This window comes from Leptonotus elevatus, chromosome 2 (genome assembly GCF_054856555.1).
Source record: "Leptonotus elevatus isolate MCC_2025b chromosome 2, RoL_Lele_1.0, whole genome shotgun sequence".
NCBI lineage: Eukaryota > Metazoa > Chordata > Actinopteri > Syngnathiformes > Syngnathidae > Leptonotus > Leptonotus elevatus.
In genome coordinates, this window is record NC_141240.1 from 11,338,739 (window position 1) to 11,361,579 (window position 22,841).

The following is a 22,841-nucleotide window of genomic DNA, read 5'->3' on the forward strand; positions in this document are numbered from 1 at the left end:
AACCAAATCTGTGTCAAAATCAATAATTTGCGCTTCTTCTACACATTGCACCAATGGATTTCAGCACTGCCAGCTGCTGGCAGCGACACCAATCAGAAAGACTAAATACGTCACGCACGTACGTTCATTGACTATATTAGACGGACTGTTGAACGTCGTCAGCATGTGCAGTTCATATGTGATAAAAACATGTTTGGGATATAATGACAAACAGCAATGTCTTTTGTGAGGACACACGGCAATAACTGCCTGCGTCAATTTCTTTCAAAATGTTTTCTCACCTATGTATTTGAACAGGAAATATGCAAATTCAGCTACGTTGATAATGAACTCATTGACATTAGTGGATTGAAAAGGAAATCAATGTAAAGCATGGACCAGAGAAATCAAATGGAAAATAATTTAATATAATCATTAATAGCTTTTTGTTTTGTTAGTCTGTACTTGCAGGGGTGGAGAAACTGCACGTCCCTGGCCCGTACTCTTACAGTCGTCATGTCTCAATTCATTGCCCCATTGTCCCTCTACCTTCAGCAAAAAACAAAGCAAAAAAAAACAGCCAATGACACGAGGTAGCTGCCACATTTTCTCGAGATAGTGTAGTTTCAGTGCGCTCCACACTGATTTGGTTAGCCCGAACAGCGTGTAACTTCCCAGTCAAGTCAACAAGGTGGTAAGCAACAACACGTTTTTAACTCTCCCTCATTACTCGCTGCTTGTTTTTTCTTCCTCCCACTCTGGAGCATTCCCGTGTAGCACACAGACAGTTATGGGTAAAAACGGGAGGTTTTTTTTCTTTAGACAAACCCAGCCATCATGACAACTGTGTTTAAAAGAACAAATAGTTTAATTATTAAAACATATAACAAACAAAATGTTAACACTAGCCTGCAGCGTTAATGTATTCTAATTATTATTGATATGAGCAAGGACAAGAATAGAAAATTACAATGTGAGCCATTTTCACATTCAATCAGCATTCAACAAAATATGCAAATGAAGTAGTGCAAAGTTAAAGTGTTAATTGATTAATCACAAAAAATGATCGCATTAATCATTAATTACCGCAGATTAATCGCACTATTAGGGGTGCATTCATCAAAAGAAGGGGTTGTCAGGCACGGACGCACGATCGCCAACTTTACATCAACTACAAGTGGAGACCTTCTTACAGTTCCTTTTAAATGTGCTTTGCTGCGCCGATCTCTGACATCTATATGCCATGCAATCCGTGTGCCTCTCTTGTTTCCTGAATTTAAAGGGAATGACTGGAGCCGCTTCCATTGGCTGTTAATTTGGCTGTGTTCCCTCCCACAACGGCGCATAATGGGGCATGCACCCCTTTCTACCAAAATACCAAAGTAAAGAAAAACTCCACCTATGCACACAGACTGCACTTCACGCTTGACTTCGCTTGTCTGTCTAAATCCATATTAGAGAGCATTTCTTCTTGATCGAAATAATTAATCCACCTCCGGTGTGGCAGAACAAGATGCTGACTAGCCAACATGATTATTGCACAGGAGTGCCTTAGGTGGTCCACAATAAAAGGCCACTCTTAAATGTGAAATTTTATAATGTTTTTTTTTTTTTGTGGTGTGGAGGGAGGAGCAGTGTAGATGCCTTTCCTTATACAGGCATGCATAAGAAAATGCAATGAGCATTTAATGTTTTTTATTGGCAGCCATATTTTAGCGATTGTGTTCTCAAAGCGCTTAATGCCCCTCCATTGGCAGGCTTCTTGCCAATATGGAGTACTTATTTGAGAATTTGTTCTGCAGGGATGTGAGTCTTGTAAAGTGCGTGAGAAGAAAGAGACGTTGGACCACTCGGGTGTCGAACTCAAACAGTCATGTCAGCATTTTATTTGTTTTGCTTAATAACACATGTTGGCTGGTTAAAGCTCTTTGTTTGATTTTGTCTCCTGGAGTATTCACTTTCTATATTTCCGTTCCAAACCCCTGATGTGAGTTTTGCTCCAGCTCAAACAACCGCCGTTTGGCTAAATATACAGTGTGATATTGATACACTGATGGATTTAAGCAGTGTTGGATTTGTGTCTGCTCACCACGTTGTTCCAGACTGAAATATCTCCACATCTATCATCAGCATGATGATTTGCACAGGCCCAACTTTCGTTCCCAGGGAATTCATTCTTCTGAGAAAAATGATGAGGTTAGTTTTTTGCTGTGTGTCCATATTTGGTTGAATGGTATGCTTTTGAAGATCACTCCGAACGGGACTGCTCCCAAGTGTAATTTTTTAAAACAATTGGCTATTGTGCAGTAAAGCTGACATTTGCTTTTCAGAAAAGTAAATGAAAAACACATTAATTTTCATTGTATTTAGGTAAATAATTGAAAGTGTTGTCAACATAGCAACTATTAGAAGCTTCAACAAACCAAATAATCCAAAACAGTAATAAAAGCATGTCCTTGTGACCTTTGGCTTTTACCGTCAATGATTGCCACAGGAAGTCTCTTACATGATTTATCTGGCCCAGTTTTTACCCTTGACAGTTTTTGGCACTTCCTGATACGATCCTCCCATTTATCCAGGCTTGGGAGTGGCAGTGTTGAGGCATTGACCGGGAATGGAACATGTGCTTTATGCATGAAAGGCAGCTGCACGTACTATATCATAATGTCAATAAGACAATGCCATTTTCTATGAAGATTAGCATTGTCAAATAGACGCTATGCATCCAACCTTACATGAGCAAAATTCAATTCTAAGAAAAGAGAAAAGATACTCTAAAACGTCTGTTCTGAGATGAAAGTTGCTAACCAGGCATGAGTTGTGATGGCATAAGCACATCAGTGCAGAAGATGAGAGTGCTTTACATTGTTACACTGGCTAATGGAGTCTTTGTGACGGAAGAACGTGTTCCTTTCTGTCGTGTTTGACGGGTCTGCTCATGAATGAAACATTTGACCACGAAAGCAATTTGACCTTATTTTGAATTGCGTGACACTATTAGAAGGTGAGTGCACTAGGACACATTAATATCTTACTCAAAGAGGTATTTTTGACATGTAAATAATTTATAATCTGGAGACATAAAAATGACCTTAAAACTGGTTTGATTTTTGATAAATGTTATTTCATTGAAAGATGGGGGCAGGATTATTGTTTTGACATATCAACAATAAGTTGTGAAAAGGGCTCCAATGTGATATTTGGAAATAGACAGCCTGTTGTTTGCTTATTGGACCTTTTAACAGAGTTAACTAAATTCTTCTTGAAGGAGGGATCCTCTGAAAGTTTAAAGAAGATTACTTAAGAATGACAGCAAGAAATTTCTGCAGACTTTGGAATGCAATAAAGTGATGTTGATAGGATGATGGATTTAACCCGCTTTAGATCTTGAGATTGCATGTCTGACTCTTGTTCTGCTCATCGTGGTGGTCCAGATTGAAGTATTGCAACATCAACGTAATGGTTTGCACAGGCAAAAAAAAAAAAAAAAAGAATTACGAGTTGGGTTTTATTTCCAGTCTGTGTTTATTGGTATGCTTCTGAAGGTTTTCCAACAAGGCAGATTTTTTTCATGCTAAATGGATCAACTCCAAAAATGAATGGCTTATATAAAACAATTGAGAACTAATACTGACCTCGACAGGCTTTACTATCCCACACCAATTAATGTCATCAATGCATTAACATTAATCAACTTCCTTAAACCAATTGAGTCCTGCATATAATCACAGTCTTTAAATGTATGATTATTTAGAAATTGGTGCAGTGAAGCAGCTGTAAACATTTGCACGGGGGACATTTAGCTTTGGTTTATTTTATTTCACAGAAAGAACATTTTTTTAACGATGGCCTTTTTGCATAAAACTATGCTTTGAGCTTCTACCACAAGTCTAAATAAACAACAAAAAAGACCTACATCATCCACCCACTCATTCATGTGCACTCCGGTGGTGCGCAAACATGCATATTTTGCCTAAGGTCCCTCCGAAAACACATTCTCCTCTGATACGACATCAGGCAGCAGAAGGCAGGCTCCCTCCCGGGTTGAGTCGGTGTGAAATTAAATAGTAAATCATCTCTCAGCAAAAGACATAAGAGTTATGTGTGAGTCAAGGGCAACAGTTCTGGGCTGTTTAATAGGAGATGAAGAGGACTTTATGAAGGAGATAAATAACAGCTTAATAAACAGCCTCTGTGTGGTTCCCCTCTGAGATTGGCCTCAGTGACCTGAAGGATCAGCAGAATGAAAGAGAGCCAAAAATCTGTATTCTCCAGAAGACATGAAAAAATAATGTGCAGTGAACTGGTGGAAAGATATTCAGAATGGGACCTGCTGGGAAGTGGATGCCAGTGATGAACTGTGGGGGTGAGGGTGGCACCCCGAGTAGCAGTGATTAAATATCTAAACAAATGTCTTAAGTTGGCATAGTGGTTCGTAACCTGGGTTCGATCAAACCCCAGGCATTTGGTTAATCAGTCTCAGGCATTCGGCGGGTTTGTCAAGACACACACCTAACTCATTTGATTCATGATGACATCATAGGCTGCAGGTGATCACGCTACATTGCTTGGCCTGTCTGCGGCAGGGAATTTGGTGTGCTCAGTAGTCGACTTGTGGCTGTTGTGGTGGTACGTCGTGGAACTTGTTTATTACGGTAATCCCTTCATACTAACTATGTCGAGCAAAAATAGAAAGTGGTCAGATGAATATGTGCAATATGAATTCGCATTTAGAACGGAAAATATAGTGTTCCACAGGGTTCAACTCTGGGTCCTCTGCTGTTTTCATTGTATCTGCTGCCCCTGGATTCCATCTTAAGAAAACAGCAATGGTTGTTTAAAAGTGCTCTACTATATAGAGTTGAGTGATATGAGTCAGCGTCCTAACTGCATGATAGCAATTGTAATGTGTCAATAAGGAAGGGTTCGATTAATGTGCATAGAAAACTGGTGGGGTTCCGTACCTCCAACAAGGATAAAAACCACAGTTCTAAGTAAGTGAGCTTTATTTATATAGCGCTTTTCACAGACTGAAGTCGAAAAGCGCTTTACAAAAACAGGACAGCCTCATGTAAAGCAATATAAAATACAATGCCATAAAACAGAAACATAAATGTATACTGTATATAGACACACATATACAATACTTGTATATACAGCATAAATATAAGAGCAGTGTGAGGCGAAAAACCAACAGTGTAAAATATAGTAAGATATAGTAAAATACAATAAACGTCTATTAGTACTGATTAAAAAAGAAAGTTTTAAAAAAAAATTTTTAAAAGTCTCGATTTGTCCCCTGACGTTTTATAACACATCCGAGGGACCACCAGCAGGTTCTGGCTTGCAGACCTCAGGCTCCGTGCAGCTGGATTAAGCCAATAATATAACGTGGAGCCTGTCCATGCAGAACTCTGAAAGTCAAGACCAGGATTTAAAAGTTTATTCCAAAAGCAACAGGGAACCAATACAGTGACTTCAAGATTGGCGTGATATGGGCTCTCCAGTTGGTGCGGGTCAAGAGCCTCGAGTTTTTGCGTGTAGCCTGGTCAGTTCCTTCTTCTTGAGGCATGTAAACAGGCTATTGTATTCCATCCCATTTATAAATAACAGGCTTTGAGTGCCACACAACTTCACACTCGAAGGGAATAGGAGCAACAGAACATGGTCAAAAGCAAAATAAGCATGACTTAAAAAGCTTATTTTTAAAATCCAGCATTTAAATGAACATCTGATCAATTTAGTGAGCTGTTTGTATAAGAGCAGCAACCAGTGAGGAAGGAGTTACCACACTAGTCCTGGCTCATCCACTATTATTGTAAGGTCAAGCAAGCTCATGTTTTTTGAGGGGTGTCTTTCTCATCTTGTGCAAGAATATCAGGAAAAGCAAAGCTGCTATTATTACTACTACTTTGTCTTTTGAAATAGCAAGTCTCAGTCTGAGTCTTCTCATGCAAGGATAATGCTTTCTCTGTCTCTAGTAAAAGTACTTAACTTCCTACAAGCAGACATTGAGATTTTTTTAAAGTATGTCAGCTGCAGTACAATGAAAAAGCTGCATCCCTGTATGGTTAAGATATTATTACAGAGTATATAAACGAAAGCTGCTATAAGATAAACTGTCTAGCACCAGATAAAAAGTTGCCCGTATTTTATAACTTGTCCTTTAACTTTGAGTGGCCAATACTCCCTTAAGCTTTTTACATTTTTATCTGCTCTTCATTTCTAGGAAAAAAAAGATTGTTTCCTGTTAAGATCCTATAAAAGCTTTTACGTCCCACATTGTTCATAAAAAACGGGATGATGCAGGGCTCCTTGCACCGTGCCTGACATTGTGGCCCGTGAGAGACAATGTTATGGTTCATTGGGGCTTCTTTTTGTAAGGTGATTTCAACTGCTTGCTATACATAGTTTATGTCCTCTTGTCTTTAAAGTGACCTCTACCATCTTCAATATACTCCGATGTGTCTCAATCAAGCCATATGGTGAAAATGCACCCGTATGGTGCACGTAGACCAGCAATCTGCATGTCGTGCACATGATCCATTGCCGTGATTCGGCGGCAGACACACAAGCATGGCTGCCTAAACACGCACACCACCTTGCTCTTCCAAGGTTCATTTGTCAAGATGACAGCTGGACCCTCATTCAGGTGGAGTTTGCCAAGCACAATCCTATGCAAGCCTTCTTGAGTGGGGGCCAGAACATCCCTCGGAAACATTTGGACTCGCCAAGAAGAGAGTGTATATACAGTGTGCGTGTGTGTGTGTGTGTGTGTGTGTGTGTGTGTGTGTGTGTGTGTGTGTGTGTGTGTGTGTGTGTGTGTGTGTGTGTGTGTGTGTGTGTGTGTGTGTGTGTGGGTGTGTGTGTGTGTGTGTGTGTGTGTGTGTGTGTGTGGAGGGGAGGGTTAGCAGGTTGGGCCTTAGAGAGAGCATGTGTGCACGTGTTAATGAGAGAAAGCAATGAAGTGCTACGTCTTTTCAGTTTGGCAGGGAGCAGCCACGTTTTGTCAAGCTTCCGGTCAACATCAAGCACATCCTCTGCTTTGCAATAACACCTTTGCCCCCTCCCATTCTGCTTTTACACGTACGCCCTTGGATGTCCGTTTACTTTGTGATGCCCAAGAATTTTGTTTGGCTACCCAAATTATTTTTAAGGCCATATGATCTGCCCAGACGTGCAGTCCAACCTCCCCTTGCTTAACTTTTTCATGCAAGTTTCCAAAAGAGGCCACCCCTGCCTTAACCCTTAAAGGTCTCATATTATTAAACTTTTCAACATACTAAAATAGTTCTCAAATGTGTAAAAGGCATGTCTGTGAAATGCATTCATCAAAATTGACTTTGGATATAATATTTTTGCTGTCCCTAAATCAACCAAAAAAACGCCCTGTTCAAAATAACCTGTTTTAGGGGTGTGTCACTTTTATGTAAATTGCTGCACCAGGCCACGCCTAGGCCATACCCTTCTCTCTCAAGGGGCAGTGATTTGGGTCACGGTAGCCATGTGCTAATGTTGTGAATGGAAACGACTGGCCATGGGAGCAGAAGAAAAGAAAAATACAGACATGTCTTTTACACATTTGAGAACTATTTTGATATGTGGAAAAGTGGCATAACGTTTTACCATAAGAAAAAGTAGCATAACGTTACTACAGAGACTATGTTGTAGCGTTAGTTTGTGATTGTTTAGGCAATGGTTATTTTGCTGTAACCGGCAAATCTCCCGCAAACGTTATGTTGCCGTAAATATCTCAGATTAACGGCCGATTAGCATCACAAAGTCATGTCAACTAGGTGGCGAGTTGCCAGTCACAGCAAATTAACCATCGCGGATTGTATCTTGACAAAACAATACGCAACCGCTTCATATTATCCAACCACTTTATCATATGTGACCTCTTATAACCAAACAACCTCCACACAACAAATGTAGCTCCCACTTTAGGCGCTAAAAATACACCAGTAATATGGTAGAAGGTGCACATCTCTTATTCAAAAATGTTAAACTTACATCTTTCCCGTTTGCAGTCGTGTCACACTGTTGGGACAGATCCAATATGTTTAAATGTGTTGCAAATCCAACACTAAACAGGTTTTCACAAACAAAACAGTCCTTTGAGAAAGGATGTCGGTACACATCCTTCAAATAGAAAATTAATCCACTGTCTTCTCAAAGACTTGGGACGAAGGAAGCAACCACTTTTTCCTGATCTTTGTTTCCCCTCTCCAAGGAGCATTTGCGAGCAGCGGGAGAAAAAGAAAGTAGCAGCCAGCTTCTCGAATTTCAGTGGGCGTGCCAAACCTTTACCAGAGGTGGTGCCACTAACCCGAGGGGGCTGGGTCGAGTGCACTTCCGTGTCTTTTTGACGTCACTAAATCACGGTAGTTTAATCTGCCCGTTTGAAGCACACATTTTAGAGAGGAGAAAGCTAAAGAAGTCGCAGACTGACTTTTTTCATAACCGGTTGGATTGTAGACAGGCCGGGGATGCATATTATTGATAGAAAACCCCACTAAAGTGCATTTTCATACTATGGGACCTTTAAGATGCTTACATTCTAAATGCAAGTAGAAACTTTTGTTTCTAGAACATTCAACCATTCTTGTACATTCAAAGAAATGAAGATCAGAGGATGTAGTACACTGTCCTGTGTCCCAGAGCTCAGTACAGGGGTCGGACACGGCAAAAATCTGTTTTGTCCATTTTATCTATGCTGCTTTCAATGTACGACATCACCAAAATGTCTTGCTGTTGTCACTGTGAAACCACTCCGTCAGCATCTCTCCTACTGGATGATGGCAAAGCGCTACAGCACCACAACCAATGAATGGGTTGGCTAGTCCATGGCACACTACTGTATTGAATGCAGTGTGAAAAGGCCTACATCTGCTTACTAGGGGGGTACATCTCTTCACAAAAGATGATTCGATAGGGTTTTCAATATGTAGTGTGCGAACCAATTCAAGGACGGTTTGTTTTGAAAGTGGAACGGTTCAATATGGTTCGACTCAGTGATATTACGATTGGATTGATTCAATAGGCTATGATTCAATGGCTTATTTGTTGTCATTTTATATACATGAGAAGTAATTTGTAGGCACTGTTTATTTCACATTGCAATGTCAAATATGTCTCTCTAATAACAATTTGATACTTATTTGATACCTATCTGATCTACCTATATAATGAGAGAGAGATCCACAACCCTAACACACACACACACACACACACACACACACATATACTGTTTGTATATATATATATACATATATATATAGAGAGATGGATGGATAGATAGATAGATAGATAGATAGATAGATAGATAGATAGATAGATAGATAGATAGATAGATAGATAGATAGATAGATAGATAGATAGATAGATAGATAGATAGATAGATAGATAGATAGATAGATAGATAGATAGATAGATACAGGCCAAAAGTTTGGACACACCTTCTCATTCAATACATTTGCTTTATTTTCATGACTATGTACTTTGTAGATTCTCACTGAAGGCATCAAAACTATGACGGCAACTATGACAGCTAACGAACACATGTGGAGTTATGTACTTAACAAAAATAAGTGAACATTATTTACATGAATAAATAGCCACCATTTTCTCTGATTACATATTTTGCACATTTTTGGTATTCTCTCGATGAGCTTCAAAAGGTAGTCACCTGAAAGGGTTTCCCCAGCAGTCTTTAAGGAGTTCCCAGAGGTAAGAATGCTAAAAGTATGCATATCTGTATACCTGTATGTATACCTTTTTTTTGTTAGGTACATAACTCCACATCAGTTCATACATAGTTTTGAGGCCTTCAGTGAGAATTTACAAAGTAAACAGTGAAGGGAATAAAGCAAATGCATTGAATAAGAAAGTGTATCTAAACTTTTATACAATATATATATATATATATATATATATATAGTGTGCAGTCCATGTGAATGTGGCGTTGACAGTAGCTTCCATCTACCCTTGAAGTCCCTGATGCTCTTTACTCTAATTACCCAGATTGGGTTTGCTGGGAAGGAAGCGTGAGTACCAAGGGGTCCTTGATTCTGTCCTTGTCCAAGCCTCTGGGAGCAACTTGCGAAGTTATTCATACATCCATCACATTCCCCATTTCACAATTTAATCAATCCCCTAATGAAAAAGTGGCACAGACAGAGGATAGAAAGCCCTCACACTCCAACCCTGAAAAGCCACAACAGCATCAGGGTGGTGCTGCTCTTTGTCTGCCACTACAATTGCCGCCTTATTTTGATTTTCTGTGCCTGGGAGAAGGGAGAGTCATTACATTGTTACCTCCGGGGAGAATAGCACCTCTAATTTGCCATAAGCCTGCACTATTAAAGACCAGACGTCTTTCATGCAGCAATAACTGGAAAAGTCATCAACTGCTTAACTTCCATGTCTCCATGTTATTCTGACTAATGTGAAAGATGGTCTTTTAAAATAGTCCCATGCATCACCTGAGGCTATTATTCGACTGACACAAAAGCACATTGAGCGTACTCTCTTATCCAAGTGACTCACTAAATCGGAAAGCATCTTTATTATTCTCTTTTTTTATTCTCCGTAAATGCTAAAACGTATTGTTCCGAAGAAAGCAAAGCAGTGAGATAATTAAAATCCTTGTCTGCAGTTACCATTTGTAAATTTATGTTCACCAAAGCACTAAAGTAAAAATGTGATGACGAAGACATTGAATTTGGGTTTTTGGGTTTCAGCACAAGCAGCAACAATCTTTCCATTAAGAATAGCAATAAATGTGAATAGATAAATAGTAGCGGTGTAAAAATGATTTGAATCAGAAAATCCGTTTGGATTTAAAAAATGCCAGTGCATTACATCGAATCGCATCGTATCGTTCTATATATCGGTGGTTAAATTGTATTGCACCCCAAAGAATCGAGATACTGTACATATCGAATCTTTTTTTTTTTATTGGAGAGATGCGCACTCCTAATAAATAGTAATAGATAATAGAGAAAATAAATAGGAAAACAATCATTAACCACTGTGGAATTAAAGAAAATGAAAGTATTTTTTGTGTATGTCCACTATTTTTGACAACTTTATTGAGTCAGGAACATTTATTAGATTGCGTCACAAATGGTTGGGCTGCATCTGCACTCCAAATTCATGCAGCTGCAATGACTACGGATGTCATGTGTAGTCCTCATTTAGTCTATAGATCCACTGAAAATATAGTGGACATCAATACACACTATACAGCATATAAAATCTGTCAAATGATGCGTGTATGCTGTAGAAAAAAAAATCATCAATCAGCCCTTCTCTGACAAGTTGTCCAGTATCTGCAATATATTTCATGTGTCTGTCAGGCTTTAAACATCCCATTAGGGCAAAAATATTCATCTGTTTGTTCCTGTTTGGGTGCACATTTTGTAGTCTGTTCCACAGTGTTGAGTTTTAGAGCTGTGAGAGGTCTGGCTTTCAGCTGTGTATGGTTTTGCTGTCTGCAAGTGACAGATAGTCGCAACCGTGCACTGCTGTCATTCTATGAAACTAGAGTGTAATGTCACAGCAGCCAACTGGGCTAGTCATGACAATTTTGTGGTCATGTGTTTGCTTTTACTTGTTGTCTTTATTCCTCAGCCTAATGTAAAGCAGAAGTCCTTTCTTGTGTCTATATATGTTACTATATGTATGTATGTTCTGTTTTCGTGATCTTGCTTAGTGTCATACTTTCAGAAAAGCAAAATATGAGAAACACCACATTTTTGTCATGTCTTGCTTGTGGAATAAATGTTATGTAATTAGGCAGGTAATTTACAGTAAATAAATACAATCAATCATTATCAAATTTATTTTCAAAACAGGCCACATGAGAAAGTGGAACGATTGTTGAGTGCCACGCCAACATGCCAACCTCTCCATATTCATTCAGTCTATTTACAAACCCCAATTCCAATGAAGTTGGCACATTGTGTGCAATGTAAATAGAAACAGAATATAATGACATGAAAATCATTTTCAACATGTATTCAATTGAATAAACTACTACTACTGCAACTACTTTGCATTTCATAATGTGCCACACATTTTCAATGCAGGGCTGTCCACTGGCTTACAATATTAGAAGAACGCTCATGTGTTTATTTCTTGCTTGTACCCTGTTTTTCATACTGAGTCTGGCGTAGTAACTTTTTCCTTGATTTGCCCAACACAGGAAAAATAAACTCTGAGAGCTCCTGAAGCCGCAGACAAGTTGTCATCAATGAAGGCAACAGCTTTGATCTGTTAACAATTAGGTCATTTAGACAGCATCTGCTGCCTGATGCTGATTGACAGCAGTCGTGACTCCCTCTGTTAATGCCTCACTTTTAATCCCAGTACAAAAAAACCCAACCAAATTTACTTTGATTAATGTTAGTATTTGAGAATTTATTAGCCATGTAATGTTAGATTGTGGTTGTTTCAATGTGTGAAATGAACACCCACTATGGCTTTGGGGTGGCAAGTTAGTTGACAACACGCATATGATGGAGTATAATAATAATTGATTGAGGGCAACTTTCCCACAGAAAAGTTGAGTTGAGTCACCAGATCTTCCGACAGAACCTAAAAGGGCATAATTGTGTTGAATTGAAATGGTGTCCCGCTTGCTGCAATTACCAGCGAGAAATTGAGGAGACTGATAAGATGCTCCCGCAGCTCGCTGATTAACTTTCTTTGACATGTATTATTTGAACGCAGTGGCGCCAAAAGGTCAGTGGATGCACAGGGCGACTGAAAGATTTAGACTCGCTATCAAAAAAAAAAATGTTGATGGAGGGTGTGGGGGGGGGATGGGGGGCGGAATTTGTTTCCAAACTTAATGCTCAATGATCCCAGCCAGTTGTCCGTTCAGAATATCCCATCATTTAAGATCGGTGAAAACTCGTGCAGCCACCAAATTCATCTGACCTATTGAATGGTGAGGATGTCTGCAAATCCTGGACTGTGGAGTTTTCCTGAGACATGTGAATTTCATTGTGAACCATTTGGAATATGTTTCACACTTCAAATGTGAAGCATTGCTTGCATATGGATGCGGAAGTTATAGTGATTGTCCGCAGTGACGTGTGTGCAGTACATGTAACGGGCTACTTTGAAGGAGAATGCATTTTTTTGTATTCAGTATTAATGAAATACAATAAAAAAAAATTAATAAGAGTACTGTGCTCACGAGAGACTGCTTATTTGGGCCCATTACTGTAGTCATTACTGTAGTACTGTAATCAAGTGAGCACCTGTTGTTTAAACGTTGCTGAGCAACGGACACGGGAGTGCACTTATGTCATATATGTCAAATAAAACAAATGTTTAAAAATTGAAGTTGCTTGGCGGAGCACGGAAGCAATAATTGAATCAAAACGTGCAATATGATGTTTGACCTTCAAGTGGCGCTAGTTCTTAGTACAGCCTCCTGAGCTCGCAAGGGGAAAGATGCTTAAATTTCGGGAATATGCACACCGCTAGATTTAACAGGGGATTTACTCATTTAAATATCACTCCACCCATGAGTGAGTAAATTTTATGAAGGTGCGTAATAGACACAATTCACTGTATAGTAGAATCTGCGCTGCCAAAAAAGTGCACGGCAGCACGCCATTTGAGAATTTTGCAACAGGGAGAAAATGTTCCTTATTGAACAATTTGTCGCCCCCTGGCTTATTGAAGGAAAAATACAAATGGCTGTGCATCTGTGCAAGTTTTTTCCCCCTACTGTATAATCCCGCTCCCGTGAGCTTTTTATCCTGTACCGTCCCAATCCCGTGATCATAGTTAAAATTGAATCCCATCCTGCAGGATTCCGAAAACAGTGTCAACATCTACTGCTCTAATAAATCTCACTCTCACGTCCATGTGTAATTTTCACCACTATTAATGGATTAGGAAAAAAAAATTGGGTATCACAATATTCTAAATGGGCTTGCCTAACTAATTTAAATGTTGTTATTTGTTCAAAATAACAATGGAAAATATATAATACAATCCAGGCACACTTCCTTATAACTTTGCTTCTCTCCCTATAGTAAGGATGACTGCCTCCAAAGGTTTCTCCAAGCAATCCATAAGCTTTTTTGCACAAATCTATATTAGTTTTACCCACGTTGTTAATTGCAATTTGTAAATGTCTTGAGTGTGTGCCTGATTTATTTCAAATGTGGCAGTCTTCCGTTTTTTCCAAGTAACTTCTATTGGATTGAGATTAGAACGCTGCTGGCTAATTCAAACATTTAAATGTTACCATATTTTCCCTTAAATAATGTGCTCCCTTATATAATACTTCTTACCCCCCCCCCTCCCAAAAAAAAGAAAAAAAAGGAAAAAGAAAAGCATTAAAAAAATGTTTTTATCTCTCTCTACTTGTGTATAATAGGGTCTTCCGATTTGCTGATATACTGTAATTTATTATCAGAGTGAATAATATGAATGAAGATTCAAAACATACCAATGTAGTGCAACAGCTTTTAAATCCAGGTTAAAAACTATGCGTTTTCCAAAATCTAGATGTACTGTGTATCTTACGCTATTTGTTATTTCTTTATTTTACTTTAAAATGTGTTAAATCAATTTTCTTTGTAACTGCTTTTAACCCTGGAGAATCCACGGGGTCAAATTTGGCCCCTATAAATTCTGCTACTCAAATAACAAAGACCTTCTTTTTTTTCTTCTGAGAGAGCTCAGTATTGTTCATTCGGTTTGAACCGATTGAACATGTCATGACATTGTAGCCTACCTTTAACTACAGTATATTAATCATATTGAGTTACCTTGAATCTGCAATATGCAAAATAGCCAACAACATGCTTGTGCCAATGCTAGATGGCTAATGTGGCTAACGGACGCACAACAACATACAAACTAACTGCAGGCTACGAGCACGACTTACTTTTCATCATGAAACCAGTGCTGAGAGAGAAAAAAAAGGTAAATAATACGGAGATTTAAGGCAACTAAGCTTTAAGCAACCTCACAGGAAACATGAAATTACATTATATTTTTTTGTCAACACTTGTACAATACAGAGGGCAATTTTGGATCTTTTTTCCCCAGTTTATTACGTGGAATACACAAAACACTCAAATGTAGAGAAAGCATTGTGTGAATATAAAGTGGAAGTTATACCACGAAACGGAGCAGAAGCTGGGGCAATTTAACTATTTTTAAAAACACTTTTATATTTACTCTACTCTTTACTCTGCGCGGGATAGGGATTGGCCCCGCCCACAAATAGAGAAAACCCATGATTGATGCAATTGAAATGCATAGGGAAAAGAATCTTCAAAAAACGCTGATAAACATTTAAAATACACGTAATGTCTAATTTTGTGATCCATGACATCATTGATCAATCAGGCAAATTAAGAGCTGATCACCTTTTGCATACAATTTTGTCTGATCCCGATCCAACTGATCAGATTGGTGTAAAGTCTCCTTATAAGCATCCATGTGATCATGTGAAAGATAATAGCCGGGAATAAGTGTGAGGAGCGTGTGCAATCCCAAAGAGAAGCGTTGTAGCAAGAGTAAAATCAAAAGGAACTGGCAAAACCCCCAAAAGAATTCATCAGTGCTATCACTTCCTATCTGGGGAGGATTTATTCAGCACTGCCAAAGCTAACGGACTGAAGTCATTTCATTTTTCATGCATGCTGTCTGTCCTCGCAGCCACCTGAAGCAAAGCAAGTGAATGTGATGAGAGAGCACAGCATAGGGGAGAGATCAGACGAAATGGGCGGAGGACCACTGAGCCAGAGTAAAGAGTTGCATAGGAGGGCGGGCAGAGAAGTGTCGAGACAAGGCGAGGGGAGGAGAGACAGACGCTATAAATGCATGGATGTGTAATGATTGCTTTTATCTTCAAATGGGACCCAATAGGATGTCGGAGCTGCCCCTTTGACCTAGCCTTTGTCTCCTGTGAAGTGAATTACTCTTGTAGATGAATTAAGGATCAGACTACCAATCAATCTGTCTACAGTAATTGAAGAGGATGCACATTCCAGCTTTAAACTAGTCTGTTGTGCATTGATTATCAAGGCTGCAGAAATCCTCCAAAGAAAACTCCCCATACACACCTGCACAATTAACACTGACAGGATGTTGTGACAGCTCCTTATCATCTTCTTCTGCTTGGAGCTGATGCTTCACCTTTGCTTGATCAGAGAAACAACTCGTGTTCCTGTTGAGGCAGCGGATGAGGAGGTGATAGGCAGTGTCTGTGATGGTGACAGTTTTTCGTTTTTTTTTTTTTTGCACCAGTGCAGCGAAGCAGGATGACACCTGTCTTGTATGGAACATCCTTCCCATGGCCTTATTAGTTGCTCTGGCTCCTTTTGGGCAGCACCATTCCTGGTGTGTCGGACAAAGAGGCTAAATTGGTTCTCTCAAGCGATGAAAGACAAATTCAACTTCAACTTCTCCGCTGAAGTACGAGTTATTGATTTGAAAAAAGGGGCTTACCGGTTTTCTGTACTTGTGTGACCACACGCCCACTGCACTTTCCTACATGTAACAATATTTCTCAGTACTATTCTATACTAGGGATGCAACGATATCCAAACTTCACAATACGATATTATCACGATATGAAGTTCATGATACATTAAATATCATGATATTGTGGGGAGGTTGGCAAATGGCGATATTAAAAAAGGTCAACAAAAAAAAAGTTCATAATAAAAAAAGCTAAATATTGTGCTTTTGTACATAACAGCAATGCATATGAACCAACTACAAACTCTAATAACACTTAATATTGAGGCACTTACTTGCTAATGGACAGGCACACTGAGTTCCTCCACACATTGCCTCGGTTCACAAGCATATTACATTACCCTTCATCTGACCATTAGCATGGATTTTATAACATAGAAGGGCCAAAACATTCCTTATGAAAATTAAACTGCACAAAAAAACTAGCCACCAAAGGGTGCTAGAACTGCACAAATAAAAATCAACCCGACCTTTTTTAACGGATGTGCTGCTTTTAATATTGTGACATGACGACGACGATATTGTGGCAGTTTTAATATTGCAATATCACGATATTGCCATTATCGTTACATCCCTATTCTATACTATATCCTATATTAAAATGCTGCATCACCATGTTCACACCTGGTATTTAACATACATGCTTACACCATCTATCAACATTTGCACCTCAACATGTTCACTCCTGGTATCAACAAGTTCACGTCTGTTATTAACATGATCACTGCTATTGACACATCCACACACATTTCGTAATAGCAATTGCATTTACGACTATCAACATGGTCACATTCTGTTAACTTGACTTGTCAACACTTATGTTGCTTTTTTAATGTAAATTCAGATCTTTGCAAATGTCTTATTTAAATTTAACAAAGCTAATCAGTCTGCGTTCATGAAAGACTACACAAATCAGAGAATACATATACTGTTGAAAGGCTGAAATAAGAGGATTTGAACAATTTGAAGTTAAACAATGTGAAAATGATTAATCCATGATCAAAATAGTTGTCAATTACTGGATTAATCGTGACACGTCTACATTGTGATCTTCAACTCTAACTGGAGCGGTTCGCAGCCGAGTGTGAAACGGTTGGAATGAAAATCAGCATTTCCAAATCCGAGACTATGGTCCTCAGTCGGAAAAGGGTGGAGTTCGGGGATGAGATCCTGCCCCAATTGGAGGAGTTCAAGTACAATATCTTGGGGTCTTATTCACGAGTGATTGTAGGATGGAGCGAGAGATCGTGCAGCATCTGCAGTGATGCGGACTCTGTATCGGTCCGTTGTGGTGAAGAAGAAGCTGAGTCGAAAGACAAAGCTCTTGATTTACCGTCGATCTACGTTCCTACCCTCACCTGTGGTCACGACATGTGGGTCGCGACCGAAAGAACAAGATCCCGGATACAAGCGGCCGAAATGAGTTTCCTCCGCAGGGTGTCCGGGCTCTCCCTTAGAGATAGGGTGAGAAGCTCGGTCATCCGGGAGGGACTCAGGGTTGAGGCGCTGCTCCTCCGCATTGAGAGGAACCAGGTGGCTCAGGCATCTGGTTCGGATGCCTCCCTGGAGAGGTGTTCCGGGCATGTCCCACCGGCGGGAGGCCCCGAGGATGACCCAGGACACGCTAGAGAGACTACGTCTCTCGGCTGGCCTGGGAACGCCTTGGAATCCCGTCGGAGGAGCTGGTATAAGTGGCTGGGGAGAGGGAAGTCTGGGCTTCCCTGCTAAAGCTGCGTCCCCCGCGACCCGACCCCGGATAAGCGCTAGATGATGGATGGATGTCTACACAAACATCAACATAGTCACACTTATTATTTCCCTGTTCACAACTGTTCACTCAGCATTTAATGTTCACATGCACTTGGTATTTGCATTTTCACACGGTGATTTGGTAGGCTTTGGTTTAATGGTGGCATCGGGTCAATGTTAGGGATTCAGTTGCGAAGAAGTGCTTTGTGTGTACAGAGAATGTTATGTAAATAGAATGCCTTCATGAGATTAAAAAAATAAATTAGATTTCGAATGTGTGCTGACAATATGTGCCCACATACAGTACAAGCCCAAGTGTATGACATATTGGCTAATGCTCGGTGGCTGTTATGTTCAGAATCATTAATGGGCAGCGATGGGATGCTTTGGTGCTTTAGACTCTTCATTGAAAAGCCCCCTAACTGGGTTCCAATTACTCAGCACTTATGTTCTACTCACAGGCCTGGCCTGGCCTGGCCTGACACTCAGCATACTTATTAGCTATCGATCTGGTAAGAACAACTCAACCAAAATGAAGAATTATTACGCTAAATGCCCCTTCCAGCCACCGCTGGTCCTAAGTCAGGGTAAAAATTGGTAAGTGGCGTCAAGAAGGGCATCCGGTGTAAAAACTGTGCCAAAAACAACATCGGAGTGATTGACTCCCATGTGGTGACAAACTGAGAAAGAAAAGCCCAAAGTCATCTCTTTCTTTATTATTTCTATTTATTGTTATAATAAAGATTATAATAGTTTTGGATTTTCATTCTAGGTAGTTTTTATTTAGTTTTGACTTTGTTGTTTTATTAGTTTTCAGAGCAGGTTTGTTCATTTCTATTAGTTATTTTTTTAAGCTGCATATTAGTTTCATTTTTACTACTTTTACTTTTACGTTTTTTTTCTAAATATATGGAATATTTGTCAAGTGCAAAATAAAAAAAAAGCTCACTAAGTTGAATGCAATAAAGTCTCTCAAACAACTGTAAACGTAAGATGCAGTCTGTTAGTTTTCATTTTGTTAGTTTCCGTTACTTAACTATAATAACTGGGTCTCCTCTTTTGCACAGTAAGGTATATGAGATATATTTTTTGTCCGTCATGTGTTTAGTATGTACATCCTGTCTTTTCACCATATAACTATTACTTACTTTTCATCAGATTGTCTAATTATTATTTTTGCTCACCGCCATTCCCAGCATGCGGTACCATAATACTTTGACGATTAAATTAAACAATAAATATATGTTGATTTCTTCTGTTTCTCCTCAAAGTGTTGAATTAATTGAGGAACTGATCCCTGCGGCAGCACTTATGGCGTCCTTGAGCATGCGTTAACTTGAAATGCCAGTTGGTGATAAATGTGTGTGCACGTCAACATAACAGTGTGTGCCCTCTGTGCCTTTTTTTTCTTCCTGCGAGCACTTCCTGTGAATAATATGCAATATCAGCTTGCCAAGATCACAGTGCAAAGACAGAATTATTCAACTTCGAGGCAGTAGATCACAAGCTTGCCTTTGAATAATAAAAAAATATATTGTGCATATAGCACCAAAAGAAGTGGTGTATCGTTATTTTTACTTACGTTATTAATTGTGTATTATTCTGTTTGCTTGTGGTGCCACAGATTCGCTCAGACCAGGATCAGGATATCTCCATCCGATACAGCATTACTGGGGTAGGAGCAGATCAGCCGCCGAATGAGGTTTTCAACATCGACCCTGTGATTGGCAAGATGTTTGTCACCAAACCTTTGGATAGAGAACATCGATCATCCTACCATGTGAGTTTACATAAACACATAACACACAGCAGTTTTTATGTGCCAGTCATCAAAATTATCATTCTTTCCTTCTACCCAAGCTCAAATCTAATCATATCTTCTTCCTGTTGGGGGTACTGATCCCCACCAGTTTCCTATGCACATTCACTGAACCCCTCTTTATTGAAAAATATGTTTTGTTGTTGTTGTTTTTTTTATTCTAGACATAGGTATAGGGTTTACTAGTGAACAAAATAAACAGGGAGATTAGCCTTTTCATTGAAACTGGCTCTCTTCCACTTGAATTCAGCAAGCGTTGTGTTCTTGTATTCCTCAACACCATGCAGCGTAAAGAAGTGCTCCTTTAGATTACTAGTTGTGCTCAACCTGGCATTACAAATCATGCAGTTAGGACGTTGACTCCCATCACTCAACTGAACTCTATATTTATAGTGCACTTTAAAACAACCACTGCTGTTTTCTTAAGATGGAACCCAGGTACAATGAAAACAGCGGAGGCACCAGAATTGACCACGAAACACCATCAATGCCGTTTGTTATACATGTGAATTCATATTGCACATATTTGTCCGATCACTTTTTTTTGGAATGGATTACAACACTCAAGAAATCACACGATGTACCATCACAACAGTCACAAATCGACTACGTAGCGCCCCAAATTACCTGCAGCGCAGATAGGCAAAGCAATGTCGCGCAATCACCTACAGCTAATGATGGCCAAATGAAGCATATCATCACAAATGATTTGAGTTGGGTTTGTGTCTTAACCTCAGCCAAACCCCAGAGACTGATTCAGTAAACCCCTGGGTTTGAATGAACCACTATCTGGAATGGTGTATTTCCCGTCTGTCGATGTCCAAGTTGCTCTCCTCTTACCAGTCTCTTGTATGTAAATCGAATCAATTTATAGACTCGTTAACCAAGCAGCCCTGACCTATTTAATTAGAGATGAGCAGCCTTATTCCCAAAAGAAGCTCCAATCAATGAGCTGATTTGCTGAGGCAGAGACTCACGAACAGCTGCTTAGTTCAACTCCCTATTGGTTGTTGAGAAAGTAGTTATGAAATACGATTGTGTGGTGAGACATAATAAAGAACTGTTTATTTCTCTTGTGGTGTGTGTTGATATCTTACAAGTTGCTGTAAGAGCTACTGGAAGCTACATGTGATTGATATGATCAGAAAAACTCAAACTCAATGACTTGAGTTTGATTAGACTTGTTTAACTAAATTCCACTTAAAAAAAACGTGACAAAGCAATTATCTTGTATATTTATTTGAAAAGCAGTTTAACCTTTGCTATAATATACATTCTCAAGAAATTCCTTGGAAATCTTGCAGTTATTATCTCTGTCACAATGTCTCCAAATAGACACGGGCTGCTATGCTTTTTCTCCTCATGTACTTCATGATAATAACTATAATGTGAATCCAGAATTACATTTTTCCCTCTTTAAGCATAACTGTAATCTCCAACTCTCACTGCTATTGAATTAAGGGTGCGCCCGCATGTGGGATGGTGGGAGGGAGAGTGGGCAGAGATAAAGGACCTGGCTCTCAGCCGCCGAGATGGGATGGCAGTGCACGGATATTGGGTGCAGGACAGATCAGACAATGTAGTGAAGAAAGTAAAGTTAAATTAACCTCCAGGAGACCTGGAGATGCAATTTCAGTGGAGGTAGAGAATGGAAGCAAATGGTGACGAGGAGAGGATGGGCTCTAGTGGAGAGGATCTTCACCTCTCGTAGTCGAAGAACCCTGCAAAGGATGCTGCTTATTCTATATCCTGCTGCAGTAAGCCTGCAGGCGATTTCACTTATCTGACTCTCATGTCCTCGTCGTAGCCAAAAAGCATATTCCCCATCAACCGAGCTCAGATGAAAGACTACCTCAATTCTCCATACATGACAGAGCAATTAAATGTGATTTCACCGATGCATTCCTTCTCCCCCAAGCCTTCGCCAGCCTTGTAACTTTCATTCCACTACTTGTGCCTCCCTTTTGATAACTACACCTTGCATCCTATGAGGGAGAGCCCTCATATGTCGCACTGTTTGCTCAGTACTGATTTCTGGCATTTTTAAAGGATAGATAAGCCACTGTTTTAGTCGGCAGTATAAAAGAATAAAAACATCACATCATACGATATCAACTCAACACTGTTTCCAGCGGACTGGAATATCACTGAATAAGTCATGCCTGGGGATATAAACAATCTCAGGGAAGGTGAAGTAAGCGAGAACAGCTTCAGAAAGAACCAAAGGCACTTCAGTCCGTTAAGTAGACCTTCACCTATCGTGTAGAGGAGGGGGGAAATCCTCCAATCCCCGTGTTCCCCTGATTATTCAGTTATCTTCTCACATTGTTATCCTTAACATTCATATTTTTGATTCTACTTCATAGAAAGCAAAACTGCCCCAAAAAAAAGTATACCATGTTTTGATTACTGGCAAAATCCCCTTCCACTGATCCGAGCGCAGCTGAGGGGAATTTGTGATGAGCCAACTGTGTTTGTTATTCCGAGATGCAAGCAGGCAAAACGCTGTTAGCCTTAAACGTGATCCCGACTCAGACTTACAGTTGCCCTGTAAAACAGACACAGCTTCCAATAGAAGAAAGTGTCTTTTGTTATACTTTCTACTGAGATAACAACAACTTTTAGATATGAAGTCAGTAGAAAACACATTATCATATGACCTCACAGTGTCCTCAACTTTGTTTAGTTCAACTTGGAGGAATGCTTTTTTCCCCTTATTTAACTCACAATAAAAGTAATGCTATTACTATAGGCCTATATACAAAGTAGTTAA

The 22,841-nt window shown here is 39.6% G+C and overlaps 1 protein-coding gene across 1 annotated transcript in view; it reads left to right on the top strand.

Moving 5' to 3' along the window:
* LOC147178414 (cadherin-4-like) overlaps positions 1-22,841 on the top strand; it is a 243,814-nt gene that overhangs the window by 179,718 nt on the left and 41,255 nt on the right. Inside the window, exon 6 of the mRNA XM_086068548.1 lies at positions 19,874-20,029. Within this exon, the coding sequence (XP_085924674.1) occupies positions 19,874-20,029 (156 nt within the window). The remainder of the gene's footprint in view (positions 1-19,873; positions 20,030-22,841) is intronic.